General features: G+C 34.6%; 1 protein-coding gene across 2 annotated transcripts; it reads left to right on the top strand.

Annotated features, from left to right (window-relative positions):
* The first annotated feature begins 10,063 nt into the window (after positions 1-10,063).
* LOC110804422 (uncharacterized) lies at positions 10,064-20,919 on the top strand. 2 transcript variants are annotated; one of them, XM_022010013.2, is made up of 12 exons: positions 10,064-10,536; positions 14,256-14,459; positions 14,566-14,711; positions 15,118-15,386; positions 15,648-15,742; positions 16,761-16,908; positions 16,973-17,412; positions 17,519-18,030; positions 18,127-18,187; positions 18,284-18,565; positions 19,011-19,272; positions 20,383-20,919. In XM_022010013.2, exons 1-12 carry the CDS (start codon positions 10,174-10,176, stop codon positions 20,739-20,741), a joined length of 3,141 nt encoding a protein of 1,046 aa, XP_021865705.1. In that variant the 5' UTR covers positions 10,064-10,173; the 3' UTR covers positions 20,742-20,919. The 2 variants fall into 2 exon arrangements, with proteins under 2 accessions (XP_021865705.1, XP_021865706.1); XM_022010014.2 differs by lacking the exon at positions 10,064-10,536 and adding an exon at positions 12,550-13,062.
* The last annotated feature ends 32 nt before the right edge of the window (positions 20,920-20,951 follow it).

The following is a 20,951-nucleotide window of genomic DNA, read 5'->3' as shown; positions in this document are numbered from 1 at the left end:
CTCACACAATAAAGATTGTGTTGGGTATATAATTAGTTTTTGGTCCTATAATGCAAGAGTTTTTTTAATTAAAAATTAGTGTGTAACCTGGACGATGTACTGGTTGCTACATTGAATAGTTAAAATTTTAGATTTTCTTGGCTCAATATTTGACCAATATACATGTATTTCATAAAGTGAAAAGCATAGATTAAATTCATCAACTACAAAGACAAACTATGTCATTTATCATGCCAAATAATTTTCAATTGCTCATCTTACAATTTGTATGATTTTATTTTCTAGTGGAACTAAGTGTTTCAAATTAACAAACACCGAACCTATTATGTATGCAGCTATCCAGGGAGTTTCTATAGTTGATGTTTATGAGAATTACGACATCTTGTTTTTTCATGGTTGTCTTAATGCTTTAATTTATTTTTTCTAATATCAAAATAGTCCATAAAAATTATTTATTTATAAATTAATATGAAGAGATAAAACACAATTGGTGGTTGGTTAATATGGTAATGAAAGTTGTCTTCACTTGAGGTCTCGTGTTCAAACCTCACACATAGACGTAAAAGAGATGAGGAATGAAAATAAAAAATTCCAGTTGAATTTAGAATGTGAAACTAAAAACAAAAAATGAGGGCATGATGGTGTAGTAAAAATGAATATTAAGAGGAAAGGTTTGGTGGTTATTAAAAAGAATAGAAACGAAGGGGAAAAGGACGCTTGGCATAACGGTAGCAAAATTTGTCTCTTTTGAATTATTAACCACTAGGTTTTAGCCAGTGCGATGTACGATTTTTACTAAATTGTTAAGTTCAAATAAAACTCATATATGTACCAATTGCTATATTTTATATATTACGTAGTAGATTATATTAGTTTTTGATTTTACATTGAATTTCATTTTAGATTTATTTTTCAACTATTAGAGTGTTTGATTTTAGATGAAATTGTAATGCGTAATATTAATAATTAATTAATAAAAATATCTACATGGCACCTAATTATTTATCTTTGTGGCACTCGACTTTTTTAATTCAAAAATAATTATGAAATCTTATTTTTCATTTGCCGAAACCATTATATTTCTTGCGTGGCGCTCTAATATTGGGATAATGATTGATTTTAAATTGAATTTTATTTTAGATTAGTGTTTGATTTTTGATGATTTTTATTTTAGATTTATTTTTTAATTATTAGAGTGTTTGATTTTGGATGGAGTTGTATATATTAGTAATTGAATAATTAAAATATCTATGTGGCACATAATTAATTAGGTGGCACTCAAATTTTTTTATTCAAAATTAAATTGTAAATCTTAATTTTCATTGGTCGAAACCAATAGTAATCTTACGTGGTGCTCTAATATTTCAGCAAAAATGCCTCCTTTAAGAGATGGGTGGACCACCGACGCCATGTTCAATTCGAGTAGTCAAGCTCAACATCTCACATTTCATAATTCACAAGGAAAACAGAGGGAAGACGGAGGGAGAGAGAAAAATGAAACGGGACTGTAGATCACGTGGGACAGGGTCTTAATGTCTTGTGCTATAAAATTGCGTTATAAACGTTAATAGCACGAGATTTATATTGGCCGTTAGATTAAGTTGATCGGACGATCACAAACGCTTCTCACATGAGCCTTCCTATATATATATATATATATATATATATATATATATATATATATATATATATATATATATATATATATATATATATGACCATGTTCTGGTGAGAAACTCCCTTATAATGAGAACCTCTAATAGTTGTTGGATTAAAACAAAACGGACGGAAAGTAAACATAAGATCAAGAAAAGTAAACATAATATCGACAGAAAGTAAACACATGCAAGATCGGAAAAAGTAAACACAACATCGAGTAAAAGTAAACACAATATAATCAAAAGTAAACGCACTATCGACATAAAGTTAACACAAGATCAAAAAAAGTAAACACAACATCGAGTAGAAGTAAACACAATATAATCAAAAGTAAACACAATATAGACATAAAATAAACACAAGATCAGAAAAAGTAAACACAACATCGGATAAAAGTAAACAAAAAATAATGAAAAGTAAACACAACATCGACAAAAAGTAAACACAAGATCAGAAAAAGTAAAAAAAAATAATGAAAAGTAAACACAGCATCGACAAAAAGTAAACACAACATCAGAAAAAGTAAACAAAACATCAACAAACGAATAAGAACTAAAAACCCTAATTTCACTTGTTCGAAAATAAAAATTGAAAAGGGGATTACCTGGGCAACGGAAGAAACGAAAAACAAATCCCAGAATATGAATTTAGAAGAAGAAGATATGAGAAAGAAGGAGGAAGAGATTGGAAGAGAGAGAGAATGAGAGAATTCGCAGGGGAGGAAGAGAGAGAAAGAAATTCTGAAAATTGAGGAGTTGGAGGAGGTCATTCAACGCGGGTCAATTACCATTTTACCCTTACTAATTTAGAAATTTCGGGTAGCTTTACAACCATTAGATTCAATTGATCGACGGCTGAGATTAGTTATCAGTTCTCATCTTCAGGGGTGGTTCTCACCAGTTCATGACTCACTCTCTCTCTCTCTCTCTCTCTCTCTCTCTCTCTCTCTCTCTCTCTCTCTCTCTCTCTCTCTCTCTCTCTCTCTCTCTCTCTCTCTCTCTCTCTCTCTCTCTCTCTATATATATATATATATATATATATATATTAGATTAATACAAATATAGTTTAAATAAATAAAAAACTAAGTAAAAAATGTAGATTTGTATGAATTACAAAACTCAATTTTATTTTAATGGGGGTAAAATAATTGTAAAAGTAATTGTGTGTAAATATGTGAACATTTTTATACTCCGTAGTTATAATTATGTTATTTTACCATGTTCGGTTTCACTGTCAGTTGTAAGTTTTTTATTTTTTGTTTCCAAAAGTCATACGAAGTACAATTTAGACCAAATCATGAACTAAAATGTAGTCATACATATAGTTATCTTATTGATTTTGAAAATCGACAATAAAAAATTAGAACTAAAATCATATGATTTAGATTTAATCATGAACTAAAAAATAGTCATACTCATAGTAATCATGTTGATTTTGAAAACGGACAACAACAAACTAGAAACTACTTTATGTGATTTTCAGAATTTTGGTTTTTAGTTTTGTAAAAAAAAAAAATTTGGAAACAAAAAATGATACTGAACGAGCCCTACATTTTGGAGGTTTTTAATTTTATATACTACGTATAAAAAAAACAATAGCGAAGGAGCAAAGAGTTTTTCTTATTAAACTAATCAAACAACAAAAAACTACGTACTTTTATAACATTTTACCTGTCATTAGATTTTACAATCAAATTAAAACGAATGGGAAGTTATTATTTCAAGTTTTTTTATATAGTTTTTCCTCCAATCGAATTCTCAAACACATTGTTACTTAGGACTTTACGTTTTTCAACGCAACATTTTGGTCATTTATATCTTTAATTATCTTTATTAAAAATTATAAAAGTTTATACTTTAAATATTATCATTAGTACATAAATTGAGACAAATATAATAAAAATTCCAAATGGTTATTGTAGATGATATTTTACCAACTTAGCTACTTTAACAATTTTGTTTATCAAAATGGCTACTTTTGAATTCTAACTAGTGTGTGGCCCGGGCGTTGCCCCGGGTTTTGACTTTTATTCGGATTTATTTGTTTTAAATATGTGTCCATCTAGATGATGGGTCGTCATAGAATTATGGGGTTACACACAAGATTAGTGGCCGATTAACAACCTTCCCAAGCTGAAACTCCACGCTCTATTACCCTGAGTACATGTAATATGTTCTATAATTATTCAACCACTTACTCTTTATGACGTTCTATTACCCTGAGTTTTTTTTTTTTTTGAGATTTAATCTAGAAAAGTAATAACTATGCATTTATAAATTGAATAATCATTCCCTTTTTTTGCATTCACTTCTATTCAATTGGTTATTTATTATGAAAAGATCATAAATGTTTATATAGAATATATAACACAAGTTGTAGTTGGTTAAGATGGTTGGATGTTGAACTTTTAACAAAGAGGTCTGGTGTTCGATCCTTGGTTACATGTTTTTTGGTTGTCAATGACATGTCATGATGTTGATTAGTGGTGACGTGACGTAATAAGGAGAGATATATGTGACACGTATACGTTTTTAAGAACGCCTTTTAATATATTAGTATAGATTACCAAATTAGCTAAAAGTTCGACTTTAAAGCATAAGCCCACTAAACGAGTCTGGTTTAGGTTTTATTTATTTATTTATTTTATAAAGTGGTCTATATTGTTTTTTATGGAAAAAGTGCATGCCTATGCGGTGATCGTCGGGAGGAGGTTGTTGAGATTCATGATCATATGTTGATGGTGTTCGTTTTGCTCATGACCGGGTTTTCAATGAATAGAATTGAAGTTTGGGTGATGGGTTTTATGTTTTTTTTTTGTGGAGAAGATACTGGTCATTGTGTGTATGGAAAGGGTTAGTGTTGAACTGTTGATGGTGATAACGTAGCGTTTTTAAAAAAGAGATGATGGATGTGTATGGTAATTGTCTACGGAAATTGACAACAAGTTGAGGACGAGGACGACGAAGATTCGAAGGCTGATAGGGTTGTTGTTAATGATGTTAGTTCTCTAGATGTTGGTTCTCTAGACTTGTTGGTTTCTCTCACCCCAAATACGCCATGATAGCACCTCTATGCCTTATCCTGGCATCAATTTCCTTCTAGCCCTCTACGAGTGCACATGTTGAGTCTGCTTCTCTCCACTTTACCATTGCACTACACTCACATTCCTCCAACAGCTCACTCGATCTTACACAATCAAAGAGAACGTGTCCCACCGTTTCTTCCTATACTAGGCACCAGGGACATGTTGCATTGTCAATCACATGGCATTGTTGTATTAGGCTTCTCAGTTCTCACCAATAGTGTATTAGTGCGGAACCTCTAGAAGAAAATGACTTGCTTCGGGCTTACATCCATCCCCAAATGTCCACAAAATCTTGGTGAAAAGCATCCAAATTACACCCCTTTCACAACATATACGAATTCCCAACGGAGTAAATCCCGTCATTTGAATAAGCCTACGTGAGCTCATCATCATGTCCTTGTCAGCTTGTGGGTATGGCTAGAATGCATTGTAATCCCCCGTTTATTTATAAAGTTTATTAATATAGTTTTACGTATAATTAATTATATTTAAATTACATTGGTGAATTTTAGTTTTAATGTATATTTATTTATTCAAATGCATTTTAAATATTTTAAGAATTTATGAAATCAAAAGTAATTTTAGAATTTTGCATTGAAAAGAAATCGAATTACGAAAACCGATTGAATTTAGAAAACGATCCTAATTGGTTTTGGATTGAAATCCTAAAACTAAATCCTAATTCTAGGCCCACTTGGCAAAGCCCAAACAACAAAACCAAAACCCAATCTTTCCCTTCTTCTATTTCACGTAAAAACTCAAAACCAAAACCCTCCCCTTGCAGAACTCACGTGAACCAGGAAACCTAAGCACTGCTCCTCTCTTTGCTCATCCACCACCAACAACGCACCACCACCACCTGCACGCGGTTGCTGCGTCCCCTTGCCGCACCGTCTTGATCTCACCGCCGCCGACGGTAACACCCTCTCCCCTCTGTTTGTTCTTTGTTCTTTGTTCTTTCGAATTTCTTGTCATTCTCCTCCTCACCCGTTTCGGTTCTCACAGCTGCCACCATTGTTTCCTGCCGGCGACCAAGCCACCACCCGACACCGGTCTCCTTCGCCAGTAACACTCTCTCCCCTCCTCGTGGTTCTTTCTCTCTTTCGTCCTCTCCTATCGGTTGTATCGTGATTGCTTCCCTTCTCTCTCGTTCTGTTTTCGGGCAGCACCACCGAGCCGCGCCACCTTCCCTCTCGCTGCCGTCGAGGAGTGTTGTCACCTTCGGCCGCGCCTCACCACCTGCCACCGTCGTCCTCCCTTGTCGGTTTACTCCTAAAATCCCAAAGCTAATTCTTTTATCATATGTATTAATTTAAATATTGCTGAATTGAATTAAAATTATGATTTTTACGATTTACTTCCTCCATTTTTTAATAATTGCACCATCTTGGTTTTAGCACTATTCACATATTCTTATATAGTTATTTTTTGTGATTTATATTAAAAGAAAAATATATTCATGTGGGATCTTGTTAGATTCGTCTTGAAATATACTTTCAAATCATCAAATTTTTATAATATTTTAAAATGTATAATGAGAGATATTAGTGGTTAAAATAGTGCATTGGCAAGCGTGAAATCAAAGATGGTGCAATTAAAAAAAAATGGAGGAAGTATGTATTTATTTCAGATTTTAACATTGTATGACTAAACTATTAATTTTCAGATTTCATAATTTGAGTGAAACGAGAATTGGAATTTGTTAAAGCGGAAATTCTAAGTTTTTAATGGTGTTGAATCGTGGTAGAATGATTAGGAATGATTTAAACCATTATTTTTATACTCTAAGCATGATAATTTTGTGTTTGAAAAGTTGTTAAACGAATTTATGTTGCTGAAAATTTAAGTACGATGTTTGCAAAGAGTTTTCAACGAATTCCAATCTCTAATTCAATAATTATGATGCAAGAAAATCAAATGTTCAAGTTTTAATGTTAGGGAATGTTCTAAATATGTTTAGGATGTATTTAGAATGCTTTGTTATTGTTGTGAGTTATTAGAAGTTGATTGGGAATCTTTATTGGTTGCTTTAGGCGGAGAATTCTCTCTAGGCGACTTTTGAAAGTGTTAAAGTGGCCTATTAGTTTGTTTACACAAGGTACGTACATACCTGTGTGCTTGGAATGTGTGTTATCTGTTGAAACCAAGTTGAAATTTGTTGATGGACTTGATTATGTTGGAATTTCATGTTTAATATTGTTGGATGGACATGTTGAACATATATATATTTCATTATGAGAATAATAACATGTTAGTAGACGATTGATGTAAACATGTTTGATTGGGAACACTAGATTGTTTTATATATATTGATTCAGATCGATTGATCGTTGTTCCCTTTTAGATTTTCACTATTTTATGAGGGCCGAGGACCTTGTTTAGTAAGTTGAACCCTTATACCCATATAGAGGGGTTGATCAGTATTAAAGGAAAGGTTGGATTTAATTGGAATGAGTCTTGTTTGATACCTTTGTGATCACTTACTTAATTCCAAGATAAAAACAGTTGTGAGTAAATGTGGATTGTATGCCTTATGTGATTGTTGAGTCATAACAGGGTTTCAATTTGTAAATCATGTAAAGTGAAACTGAGTAGCAATAGCTTTAGACTGTGCACGTCTAAAGTGACGGACAAACAGGAGTTGGGGTTCATGGTGGTAGCCCATGGCCTTTATTTCGGACCGGATTGATCACTGTGTTCTATTTTTATTCAAACGTTCCTCGATATCGCAGGTCACTGAGGTTACGGAGTCGCACCCGTACCTCGTCTTCCTTAGTGAAGCTTCTAGCTAGAAAACTCGGTCCATTGTCTATTTCAATTAAAATAATATTATTGTTATAAAAGTCTAGTCTAGTCTAGCCTTGTCTAGTCAAGTGTGGTCATCAAATTAACATGTTTGGTCTGCCTTTATTTATGTTCATTAGTATCATGTTAGGATTGTTCGCTTAATAGTATCATGTTAGGATTATTATTGATTTAGTATGTAGTACTCAGCTTTGCTGATTACGTGCTTTGTTTGTGTGTGTTGATCATGGCTATGCCTTATTGATCCTGTGATGACCTATTTTGGTGAGCAATCTCTAAGGATCAATAAGCGTTGCCATCTATAGGTTTGAAGATGATGCATCATTGGGATCGGGATTAGAGAGCTTGTATTTAGTTTTGTTTGCTAAGGGACTTGGTTTGTTAATTTGGACTTGAAACTTGTCGTACTATTTATATTTCCTTATTTCCGTTGATTGGTTTTTGGGATTAAACCTGTAATCTATATTTATAAACCTAAAGTTAGTTTTATGTTTTCCGCTGCAAAATTCTGAATAAGCCGTTACGTTTTCACACGGGCGATAATGCCTTGATAATTCTCTACGTTTTATATAAAAAGGTTAGTTTAGAAAAGAGAGAATTGTCGGGGTGTTACATGCATCTACGGTTACGTTCATTAAAATGCTCCTCCATTACCTTAATATTCCACTCCATATTCTCCATATTAATCATGTCACTAACATTATTAATGCCTTCACTTACCTCACTCGTGACAAATCTTCCTTCGCCACCCGGCATCCGCTAACCTAGGTTCGTGCCAAACATTAATGTTTATCGCCCACCCTCTGCATCACCCCTTATTTAACCAAAACTTTTGAAATTTGAACTCCAAACACTCTTCCAAGAGAAATTACAAGAATAACCTAATGAAGTGTCCAAAAAAGACCCATCAGGATAATATTTTGCTTGCATTACCCATCCAAGTAGTGACTCGAGGTGCCGTATGAGGCGCCATGCTTGTCTACCCAAAAGAGCATCATTGAACACAAAGAGGTCCTTAAACCCCATACCACCAAACCTCTTAGGAGTGCATATACCTTCCTAACTCTTCCAATGTGTTTTCCTTTTTGTGTCATTTTGTCCCCACCGAAATCTAACCATAGCCGAATGGATGCTTTGAGTTATAGAAACTGGAAACTAGTGAACACCTATAAAATACGTCGGAATTGACTGAATCGCCAATTTTAAGAGAACTTTATAAAACCATTGATTTGAATGAATGGTTATGATTAGCCAACTCTATATTGTAGAGTTTTTATTGCACTCTAAAAAATCCGTACACGCAATTATTTATCTCTATTATATAAGCCAAGAGGGGAGGGTTATTTTCGTAACAACACTTTTGGTGTCACCAAGCAAAAGACTAAACTACCCCCATTCTATCTTACAATTTAATTGAATTATAAATTTGACAATTTAGTGACTGCAGTAACAAATTAGGAAACCCATATGGGCCATAATGGTGGAAGATAAATATATGACGGTTAAGGAAAGTCATACACAATCAAATCATGGTCAATCATAATTGTGATTCCATTGATTGACAAAGTCAAAGAAAATTAATTTGTCTTATTAGCTTTTGTATATATTTTGTGATCTTTATTCTTAGCCTTATTTGTATAGATTGTAATCACTTAGTAGCTAAAAATTACGCTCATGTATCCGTATTTAAATGCCTGTCCTTTCAATGAAATACTTAAGCTTCTCTAAATGGTAGCAAGAGTTATTGATCTCTATTTTTTCCCCTTCTTCTATCTCTTACCATCATGAATCAATATGTTTATCGAGCATATTTAAATGATATCTGTTAAGTTTGTTTGAATCACGTGATCAAATTAATTAAAGCTTCTCTATTTTATATGTTTAAGCTTTTGATTTTCTGTCATGTAAAGGCATGAGTTACACAGTTACACTATTTAGATTGCAAGATTGACGTATTGTATGCCCCCACTATTTTAAAATATTAACTTTACGAATGATTTTTTAGTGTATAATATCCGCTGTGGTTAGTTGTAATAACACAATTTTAAGTTTTTATATAATTTCGCACGCATTGTGTGCATTCGAATCTAAATCGCCTCCGAATCTAAATGTTATTCTCGTTTTCTTTTTTAGTGTCCCAAAATAATCTTCCCATTTCTTTTATTTCCTTTTTAATCTCTTCCTTGTAATTTTAACTTTGTAATTCTATTGGTTTATCAATAAAAAACCTTGTAGTCTCATTGGTTGGTTTAAGTTTGGATGGATTAATGAGTTTATTCCTTAAATTCTATTGGTTCAAGTATTTTGTTTTATTGTGAAAATGGAATAAAAAAGCAACAATTCCCCATAAAACTAGATTAATAATAGTCAATCTTAAAATGTTTCTTTTTCCTTAATAATCGCATAAAATGACAAACGAGAATCACATTTAGGTACGGAGGGAGTAGTTAATAGAGGGTCCAAGGGTTCGGTTCAAATTCAAAATAGTGCTCAAGATTGATAATAAAATTGTGTTCAAGATTCCAGTTACTCAATTTATCCCGCTCAAATTCAAAACCTTTTCAGTTCATCACTTTCCCTTTCTCTCTCCCCCAACTTCAACCATAAGTGAAGAGGGCACAACAATGGCGGAAATCGAGCATGACCAACCATTAACTCGAAAAATTGCTGGAATTCTCGACGAAAGCAAATCTTCGTATGCAACTCACAATCGGAAGCTCAAGGAACTCTCCAATCTCAGATCTTCATCACCTCAAACCTTCTTCAATTCCTATCGGAAAGCTATACTACCTGTTTTCAATTTTCAGCGACGAACCGCCTCCGCGGAGCGCATCATCCGCTTCATTTCCACCTTTGTCTGTTTAACTGACTCCAAAAATTCCTCCATTCATGATGAATTCTTCGAAGCTTTTATGCGGTTTCTTCTTTCTGCTGTCACCTCCGGCAATAGAACGGCAAGGTTTAGGTCATGTCAGATTATTTCTGAGGTATAATTTTTTTTAAGTCATCCAATTTGTTTACTTGAATTTGGAATTCGTTAATTTGGTTAATTTGTTATGATTCAACAATTAGATATACGGAGTTTATTTTTTACTTGAATTTGGAATTCGTTAATTTGGTGCATTTGTTATGATTAAACAATTAAATATGTATTTGTTTGTGTTAAATTATCGTGTAGTTAGGGCCCTGCAATTTCACTTCGTCTTTAGGGTTTTGCCAGTAGGTTTGGGTCGGATTTGCTTAGATGAATTGTATACGGAGTAATTTAATCCCTAATTTTCATTTTGAAGGTAATACTTTTTTGCAGTTGACTGTTAATTGGATGGTTAATTTATTTCTCTTGAGGGGAAAATCGGGCGGACCATTTTGGAGAAAAGATTCGATACAAACATATTGAGAATTAACATTGTGTTTGGTAATTTGATTTTGATGGGGAAAAAGTAAAATTGTAAAATGTATGAATTCCTCAATTTATCTTGTTTGTTTACTAGGAGAGAAAACTATGGAAAAATAAATGTGTCGAAATATCCGTTAGTTATAGCTATTAGTTTTCCTTAGAATTCTAAAATCACAAATTCTTATTTACAATGGGTGTACAATAAATATAGTACAACCGGAGTAAAAGTTAACTCAAAAGGCTTAAAAGTTAAGCATATATGTGTAAAAGTTCAGTGATAAATTTTTCATTTTAGTAAAACTTATTTATTCAAAATAACTAATAATGTATTAAATTAATTATTTGACCCCTTTAAAATATTTATCATCAATTTTTTTTACTAATATAAAAATTAATCAAAATTAGGTTAAAGTTACAAAAAAAAGGGTTAAAGTTATCTTGGTGTACAATAAATTTATGTACACCTTGTGCGCACAAGACCTTTTGTTCTAAAATTCTCTTATTAATTTCAACTACTTTCCTCATTAAACTTATGAAACAGTGAAAAACTAGGTAAATTATTTTGCCTTTCAATAGTTTTTCTCATAAAACAATCAAGCAAGTGTCAACTAGTAATTTCTTTGATTTTTCTTTTCCACACATTTAACCACCAATAGCATTTGTAATACTCGCAACCCATCTTTCCACAAGACGAGCTACCAAAGTTTAGGCTCTTGTTACAAACTTACAATGTCACATGACCAATATTGGATGGTTGATGTGAAAAACTTGTTTCAAAGTTCTTTTGGTTGGTTTTAGGAACATTGACGTTCAGTATCACTATCTGCTTTTGGTTTTATGAATTCGTATGTCATGTGCTTTAAGGGGAATCATAAACATAAAATTAGTTACATCCATGCTAATCATGTTGATTTTGAGAACTGATAAAAAAAATGGAAACTACTTTTGAGATTTCCCTATTTTGGTTTTTAGTTTTCTGAAAAATAGAGAACTGGAAACAAAAAATGATAATGAACGGGTCTTTGGCTAGTTTTGATGTGAATTTGAATAACTATGGTTGAGATTCAAAGTCAACATCATGGTTCGATTCTACAGAATTGTACAGTACGATGGAAAAGGATATGAAAAAAGGATCATTGGCGTACAAGGTGTCTAAGATAGTAGGTGAAATGCTTATTCACCCGTACTGGTGTTTCTAGTTTGGCTTATTGTTTGATTCATTTGATCAAATTGTTTAGTTTAAGTCCTTTGGACTCTAAATTAACACCCTGATTTTGTGAAGTCCGTTTAACCAAGGAGAATCATATTAAGTTTGTCCTGTTTATTGGTTGTCAATTAGTTAGCAGATCAACTTGTATCTTGTAGTTGTTATTGGAAGGTAGTATATGATGTTTGTAAGTATTATCCACTGAGTGGACATGTTTTACTGTTTATCTCTTTGCTATTGACCAGAAGGTAAACATGATATAATTGGAGGAGAAAAGATGAGAGAAAAAAGTCGCCGCTAAGTTATTTCTGGGAAGTCACATAGTTATATACCCCTGCTAATAGTGAGTCTTGCTCACATGTATTTTTGAGTTACTTTGGAGGTTATTTGCGCTCATGAGGAATATTGGGCTTTTCTTTTAAAGATATGGTTTGGTGGCAATCTTTTTTTAGGGGGGTTTGGTTAGGTATGGAGAAGAAATGGTCACGGTGCAATGCTTTCATGTATATCATGTAGTGTGTGTGGGGCTGGAGAGAAACTTGAGTCTTTTATTTGTGGAACAAGGGCACAAGGCCACATATTTGGTATTGTTATGGGCTAAGGGGGGTGGGGATTTCAAGAGTTGTTCGGTTGGGGACTTGGGGTACAAACAAAATGGTGGGAATCTGAAATTTGAATTTCAGATCACAGGACAGCTTGCCCTCATTGTTTGCTTTCCTTTTTTTACAATTTTTTTTTCTACTGTTAACATAAGACTTTTTCTTATAAAATTATTTTACTGTGCTTTTAGCATGATAAATGGGATTATAATGTATTTCGTCAGTTTCTTTTTACTTGCAATGCTTTGTAGAAAACAAAACTAAAAAGGAGAACTGGAGAAGAATGTATAATAGTCGACAACTTTACAGGGTCAGTCAATAATTGTAAGAGTTTTTGAATTTAATATTTTTAATAATTTTATTTATGAAAAGATATTGAAACTGAGTTTCCATAGCAAGTACTTGTTCATAGAGATACAATTTGTAGTTATTGTAATGTTGTCTTTCACATGGTTTAATTCTTTCATTGCCACAAAACATCTATCTTTCTTGTGCATTTCAGTTGTCAAATTCTTGTTTTGTCTATCCGTGTGAAAGTATTTTGACTCTTCTGACATCAGGTTACTCAATTTTGAATTTTGATGCTTAATTCACGCATTTCTAATATTTGATGATGACAATGGGACAAGTGTAGCAACAAAGTTGTCAAGGAAATAGTGCCAGACGCTATATTCATCTAAAAAAGTCTAGATGTCTACAGACTATATATACCACACCACATAATATTGTTGTCATGATTTAAATGCTTCTCAAGTTGGAGGCTTGAAAATGTCATTGTCTATATGCTTTCTTCTGGGATTTCTATAAAGTATGCGAGCTGGCAAACAAGGTGAATAACCATAGGATAGGCTAGTTCATGCTTACTGAAGTAAATTCAATCAGTATGAGTACTGTTGAAAAGCTTTCATGTGCGAAGAAGATTTCGTTCGTGAATTCTTTAGGGTGTTCAAGCTTGTCCTATGGGACAAGTGTAGCAACAAAGTTGTCAAGGAAATAGTGCCAGACGCTATATTCATCTAAAAAAGTCTAGATGTCTACAAGCTATATATACCACACCACATGTTGTCATGATTTAAATGCTTCTCAAGTTGGAGGCTTGAAAATGTCATTGTCTATATGCTTTCTTCTGGGATTGCTATAAAGTATGCGAGCTGGCAAACAAGGTGAATAACCATAGGATAGGCTAGTTCATGCTTACTGAAGTAAATTCAATCAGTATGAGTACTGTTGAAAAGCTTTCATGTGCGAAGAAGATTTCGTTCGTGAATTCTTTAGGGTGTTCAAGCTTGTCCTAGAATGTTCAAGCACAGAAGGCTTCTTTTTTCTCTCCTTCTTTCGTAGCTTATTGTCTAGTAAAATTCTAAAAGAACCTTGTTTAGATTACTGTGGATACTTCTTATTATGCAAAGGGTTGTAGCAATCTCTGATTTAATATTCTGTATAAGTCGTATGTCTCTTATTTTTTTCTTTTTCTTATTCTTTGTGTTATTTTCTACTTTGTAGATCATAATGCGGTTGCCAGATGATGCAGAAGTGAGCAATGAGCTCTGGGATGAGGTGATAGAGAGCATGATCACACGGGTGGAAGATAAAATTCCAGTAATTCGTACGTTTGCAGTTAGAGCTCTTTCACGTTTTGTGAATGATTCAGAGAACAGCGATATACTTGATTTATTCATTCATACACTGGAATCAGAGCAAAATGCAGTACGTATTAATTCTTAATTGCAGTAGTAAGCTGTTCAGGAATTACATTTTATTTACTACCGTGATTAAAAAAACTCTGATTTAACTTCGTGATGCGACTATGCAGGATGTTAGAAAGACCATTCTGTTATCATTACCCCCCTCTAATGCAACATCATCAGTGATCATTGATTGTACTCTTGATGTTAGTGAGTCAGTTCGCAAAACTGCTTATTTTATCTTGGCCAATAAATTTCCTCTCCAGAGCCTCAGGTAAAATTCACATTATCTGTTCAATATAATTATCCATTTTGCTTCCATGAGTACCTTGGAAAATGTTTACGGTTTAAATTACTTCTAAAGATTCTATTTGGCCATTCAGCTGTGTGCAACATGAGTTGTTTCCATTTTTTATTCAACATCAAAAAAATATCCTGTGTGTTTGTATATTCTTTACTCCCTCCCTCCCTCCCTTGTTTATTCAATTTTTAGTGGATGACTAGTATTTGCTTCTGATACTATTTTATTTCCTCACAAAACCTACCGTTACTTTGTCATGGCATGGTGTACTTTGCGTGACTTTGAATAAAATTTTGCTAATGCTGCTGCAGACATGTTCCTTTGTGCCTTTATTATATGTATTTTGTTTATTTTGATCCATTTGTAATTTTCTTGCCAGCATCAAGCTCCGGGCATTGGTTCTTCAGAGAGGACTATCTGATCGTTCTCCAGCAGTTGTGAAAGAATGTCTGAAGCTAATGAAAGACGAATGGTTATGCAAAAGTTGTAACAATAATCCTGTTGAACTTCTCAAGTACCTTGATGTAGAAACATATGAGTGCGTTGGTGTTTCTGTTATGAAGGCTCTCCTAGGTGCTGGGATGGGTAGGCCTGATGGCAGTCAGAGGATACAGCAGTACAAAGAAACATCCTGTGACGAAGCTAGAGGTTTGAGCATTAATATCCACCTTTTTATATCATGTTAATACACACATACTTCTCCCACAATACTGGTTTTAACCTATTCAGTTTAAAGCAAGTTTTCTCCTGATATGTGTTATAATACCAATTCTAGTCCAGAGATATTGTCTGCAGAGGAATGCTGAAAAACCGTGACAAAAACCTTTGCTCGTGGGGAAATGTTTTTTTTAATACTTGTGCTATTTGTATGTTTTGCAATTTTGTTTTAGATTGAATTACTGTTTGCAGATACAGATAATGGGAACCAAGGCCTTGAACTATTGGAGCCAGAGGTTGCTCTCTATTGGAGAGTTGTGTGTCAGCATCTACATACAGAGGCGCAGGTAGGCATCTTCCCCTTTCTTTCTTATTCTTAGGACTTTCTTGCGGTCTGTTTTATTTCTCTTTTCTGCCTTTTCTCCCTGATGCTTGAAAAATTTACTTTTTACAAAAAAAGAAAATGTTTTTTGTTGAGTTGGGTTTGTCCCATGTGCCCAGGATGCATCATTCAATTTTGTTATCTTTTTTGAGGGGCGTGGGATTTTGGAATATAGGACCATGTTAGTGTTAGAGCTTTTGACATTGTAAAAACACTGATCTCAACATAATGTGAAGCTTGTGAAATGGAGAACTACAATGACAATTATGTTGTGGGAAAACTTGGGAATTTCTCGAATCAGAGAATGCTCCATGTTCTACACTCTTCTCATACTTCCTAGTACATTGTTGTTTCACTGCAGGCAGCTACTGAAAAATTAGGTTCCCCCCTAGGTCTCTCTTAGATCCTAGGGTTTGTTTGCTAGAGACCTTTTTTACATGAAAACCATTCAGTTTCTGAATTTGATTCATTGAATCCAGAAAGTTGAGACACACTAGCAGTTTTAATTTCATGTTTGCAACCTGGTTTTACACAATCTTTAATTTTAAGAATTGCCCTTCTTTTCGATGAGGTATGACTTCACGCTTGCGTGTAATGCCTGCGATCTAAGAGTCTTGGGTCCCTATCACCTTAATGTGCTTGAGGTGTTTCAAACACTTTGTAGACGAGTAATTGTAGTTTTTGTTATAACAGTAGTGTATAGTGTAATAGTTCTGTCTTACAGACTTTGAACCTCTTAATTTTCTTGAATTTTAAATGGATGGATACTTGGAAAATACCTCTAGTTCTCTCTGGTGATTGATAAAGAAGGAACTTTAGTGAATAAACCAAATTGTTAGAGGTATGAGTGGCTACATAAAGAGGTCCTTGCTAATAAGGTTTCAATCATCACAAAATAGTGCATCTCTGTTTGCAATTAATTTTTTCTTGAGTAACCTCATGATACATATGAACATTTATTAAAATATTTTGTGTGTTGATAGATGAAAGGCTCTGATGCTGCTGCAACTACGGGCACTGAAGCTGCAGTCTATGCAGCAGAAGCTTCTGACAGCAGTGAGCTCCTGGAGAAAGTGCTCCCTGCAACTGTTTCCGATTATGTGGAATTGGCCCAAGCACATATCACAGCAGGTAGGGGAAATTCATTATTTTGATCTGATTTTGTGAGTGCAGCTTCTAAAGTAAATCTTTCCAGGAGCAAATTATCGCTTTGCATCACGGCAACTGCTGTTGCTTGGTTCGTTGCTTGACTTCTCTGATTCAACAATCCGGAGGATTGCCAGCACATTTGTACAGGACTTGCTTCATAAGCCACTTGAATATGAATTAGACTGCAGTGGTAACAAGATTGTGATAGGGGATGGCATCAATCTTGGTGGCGAAAGGGACTGGGCCAATGCGGTTGCGGGGCTGTTCAAGAAAGTTCATGCTGCTGATGGAGAGTTTGAAGAAGTTATTCTTCGGGTTGTGGAAGAACTTGCTAGGCCATGCAGGGAAAGAAGTGCTGATTTCATGGAGTGGTTGCATTGCCTGGCTATTATGGGGCTTGTCTTGGAAAATACAAAATCTATACAGTTGTTAGAAGGGAAGGCTATTGAACCTATAGAATTACTAAACGCCTTGCTGCTTCCAGGGGTATTATATCGGAAAATCCTGAGTTACTTTGCTATTACACTTTTTCATCCTACCCCATCCCTATTTTATTATTGGAGATCACGACTGAAATGAAAACTGTATGCAGGCCAAGCATCTTAACTTGGATGTACAAAGGGTTGCCGTCAGATGTCTAGGCCTTTATGGGCTGTTGGAAAGAAGGTCAAGTGAAGAAGTGGTGAGACAACTAAGCTTTTCATTTGTCAAGGGCCCTTCTTCAATCAGTCTTCTTGCTGGCAAGGGTTTAATAGATCTTGTAATGTGGCATGGCCCTCAAGAAGTTGACAGATCTATAGGGGAAGATTTTCTTTCACAAATCCCTGATAACGGGCTTCATCTTACTCCTGAAATGTGCAATAAAGTTGATGGTGATAATATTGGAGTACTTGATCTTTTAACTGTTGGATTAGAAAGTGATTTTGTTGACCAAACACTGGAATATGAGGAGAATGAATCAGTCCAAGCTACTCTTGGGGAGGGTTTCGCAAAGATTCTTCTCCTGAGTGAGAATTATCCTAGCATACCTGGTTCTTTACATTCCTTAATCTTGGCCAAGTTGATTGCTCTCTATTTTAGTGAGGAAAACATTGAACTACAGAGGTACATCACAAGAAGCTTCCCGATGATTCTTGTTCTGCTTTTGGAGACATTTGTCTTAGCTTTAATTTTTTTTTTGATACCTTGCATTTTTAACAGGTTAAAACAGTGTCTATCAGTGTTTTTTGAGCATTACCCTTCACTGTCAGTTAATCATAAGGTAAGTGGAATACTTCCTATTGTATGACATCTTGAGCTTGTTTGATTCTTCCACATTGTAGTGGCATGACATCATGTGTTCGATCCTAATTTTCAGAAACATCTCTCGAAGGCCTTTATTCCAGTAATGCGAGCAATGTGGCCTGGAATTAATGGGAATCATGGGGGATCAACTTCCATGACATCTAACCTGCGTAAACGTGCAGTCCAAGCATCACGATTTATGCTACAGATGATGCAGTCAACACTGTATAAGAAAGAAGCTGATAATCATGTAAATAATTTGGCAGAGGAAAATGCAGGTTCCGTTGAGGACCCTGTCCACACTGATGAATATGAGGCTGGAGAGGAGGGTCTCGCTATACGCATAGCCACTGAGGTATTACTTGTAAATTACACATCTAAAGGAAGATGAAACTTTCCAGGAACATTGTTTTCAAAATAGTGGACTCTATGATTTATCATCATGATTCAACTCAACAAACATGCTTTCATGGGTCTGTTGGAGTGTAGACTCTCAGATTAGACCAAGCTTATATTCTCCCAGTAATTGGAATAATGTTAAGTTATACTTCGTAGTAGCATTAGTATAATTATTATCCTTTCCCTTAAAAAGTGGTTTGGAGTTGGTTTCTTTTATAACACACCTATAAATACCATAGTGGGTGGGCAGGATGAGTTTATGCTGAGGCATATGCTTTAGCAATAGAAAGTACTTCTGTGCTAATTGAAACTCTCTTCTGTAAGTGGACATGGTATTTGGTGACATAAGAATTTATATATGACACCATCATAACTAATTGTCATTCTTTTGCATTCTCAAGGTGGCCACCTTCCCGACAAAGAAAACTGCAGCAGATAAATCTTACATTTCAGCACTAGGCAAGACCATAATATTACTCCAATTCCGAGTGGCAGAACAAGGAGCAATCAAGATGATGCGGCTTCTTCTGAATCGTGTCGCTGGATCCGTCTCACATGATAAAGAGCTCGTAAAAGAGCTGGCTAGCATGGCTAAACACTTGAAGGCGTTGGATGGTAGTCCGAACGAGGACTTGCCAAGAGATAAGGCTAAAGTCATTCTTGGTAAAACCTTGAACTTTTTCCGGATTCTGTTATTATACCTCATGAAAAACACAAAATGATATTGTCTGCTACATCAACTGAAGACCTCTTGCTTTCCAGGAACTTAGGTGTAAATATAATTATTAAAAAGTTGACAAAAAACACCAGCTTCCCAGTTTGTTGAGATACCTAGTCTGCAGAACTTTTGGCTCATCCTTGGACCTTGGGTAAATGAGAGACAAACTATGATTTAGGAATTTAGTAGAACGGACTATCAAAGAATATCCTCCATAATTGTTTGTGATTCGAATAATGTCAGATTTTGGCCAGCTGGCTAGGATTAGCATACAAAAGAAAACTATTATGCAATTATGTTTTCACTTGAAAATTGTTTTTGTTTTCCGTTGAAACAAACGGAGCCTAAAAACATTGAAGGGTTGGCCAGTTTAAGAACATTTAGTTGAAGCAAACAAAAGAATTTTCAAGACCCTCAGTGTTGATGGTGTGTTACTGCTGCAACACTAATCTTTTATTGCTGTTTCTATCCTTTTACTCACATAGTCAGGTACTCAGACCGAGGTTTGGATTATTTTGGGAGTAACTGCAACTTATAGGTGCTGTTAATTTGGAAACAGTGATAGCATCTGGTTAACAATGTCTTAGGATGACTTCTAAAAGTATCTTGACTTGATTTCTTCAAGGACTATCTAGAAATTCACCTTCCAACTATATACATATTATTTTATTTTATTGACATTGGAAAAGCAGAAATTACATACTATAATTAGTAAAACTAGTTATATAAGAGCAGCATGTTTCCATGATACTTGTGCTCTACCACCATCAATATTGTGCACCTTTGGAAAGATCAACATTCAACAATGAAGTTTAATATCCTCAATGGTCCTCTTTAGCTGCATATCTTCAGTTTCTTTTCTCTACAGCAAACAAACTTTAAAAGAGCATTTTAGTATTCTTCTTCCATGAACCATCAATCTTCCTAATATCTAAACTGTGTAAAAGAGCATGGTTCTGTACATAAAAGTTCACTCAACTCTCTGATTTTTTTTTGCTATCCATTTTTTCTCATCAGATTTTTTTTGCTAACTTCATTGCTTGTGTGTGTTCTAGGAATGTTGGATCTGGAGTATAATGTTGGCGAAGATCACTCAAGTGAAATACCATCAACCCCAGCCCCAGCCCCACGCTCTACTCGACCAAATCGTCCAAGAAAACGCGTGCAGCGTGAAGAAAGCAGCTCCTCTGATGAAGAAGTTTCACTTTCACCTGCATCTGTTGTTGTTCCTTCAACAGTTCGTTCAGGTGCACGTTCCCAAAGGGCCAGCAAAACAGCAGCATTGACAAAGATGACTTCAACCAGATCTTGTGATGATATTGAAGAGGAAGAAGAAGAAGAAGAAGAAGAGGAAGAAGACTCAGATTTAACTTCTGATGAGGAAGCCGACATTTCTGACTCATCAGCTCATTGAGCTGATGCTCCCTAAGGCCTACACATTTGTAATCTAAATTAACATAATTTTATTGGTGTGTTTTTTGTGTGTTAGGTTGGAAAAGTAATCTGCAGATAAATTATCCGATTACATAAAATGGAAATGTTTAATTATCATTGTGTATACAGATTAGCTTAGAGCTACCCTCTTCAGTGTATCATCATCCATTTCTTGTATAACCAACCTATA

This window comes from Spinacia oleracea, chromosome 1 (assembly GCF_020520425.1).
Source record: "Spinacia oleracea cultivar Varoflay chromosome 1, BTI_SOV_V1, whole genome shotgun sequence".
Lineage (NCBI taxonomy): Eukaryota > Viridiplantae > Streptophyta > Magnoliopsida > Caryophyllales > Amaranthaceae > Spinacia > Spinacia oleracea.
Note: the sequence above shows the minus strand (reverse complement) of the source record. Positions and strands in the feature narration are given on the sequence as shown.

What these genes read in the sequence shown, in the direction of transcription:
- LOC110804422 (XM_022010013.2), top strand. Translation starts at nt 10,174, where the DNA reads ATGGCGGAAATCGAGCATGACCAACCATTAACTCGAAAAATTGCTGGA. An exon ending in ATCTACATACAGAGGCGCAG is followed by an intron (nt 15,743 to 16,760) that starts GTAGGCATCTTC and finishes GTGTGTTGATAG; the next exon opens with ATGAAAGGCTCTGATGCTGC. An exon ending in TAAGGCTAAAGTCATTCTTG is followed by an intron (nt 19,273 to 20,382) that starts GTAAAACCTTGA and finishes TGTGTGTTCTAG; the next exon opens with GAATGTTGGATCTGGAGTAT.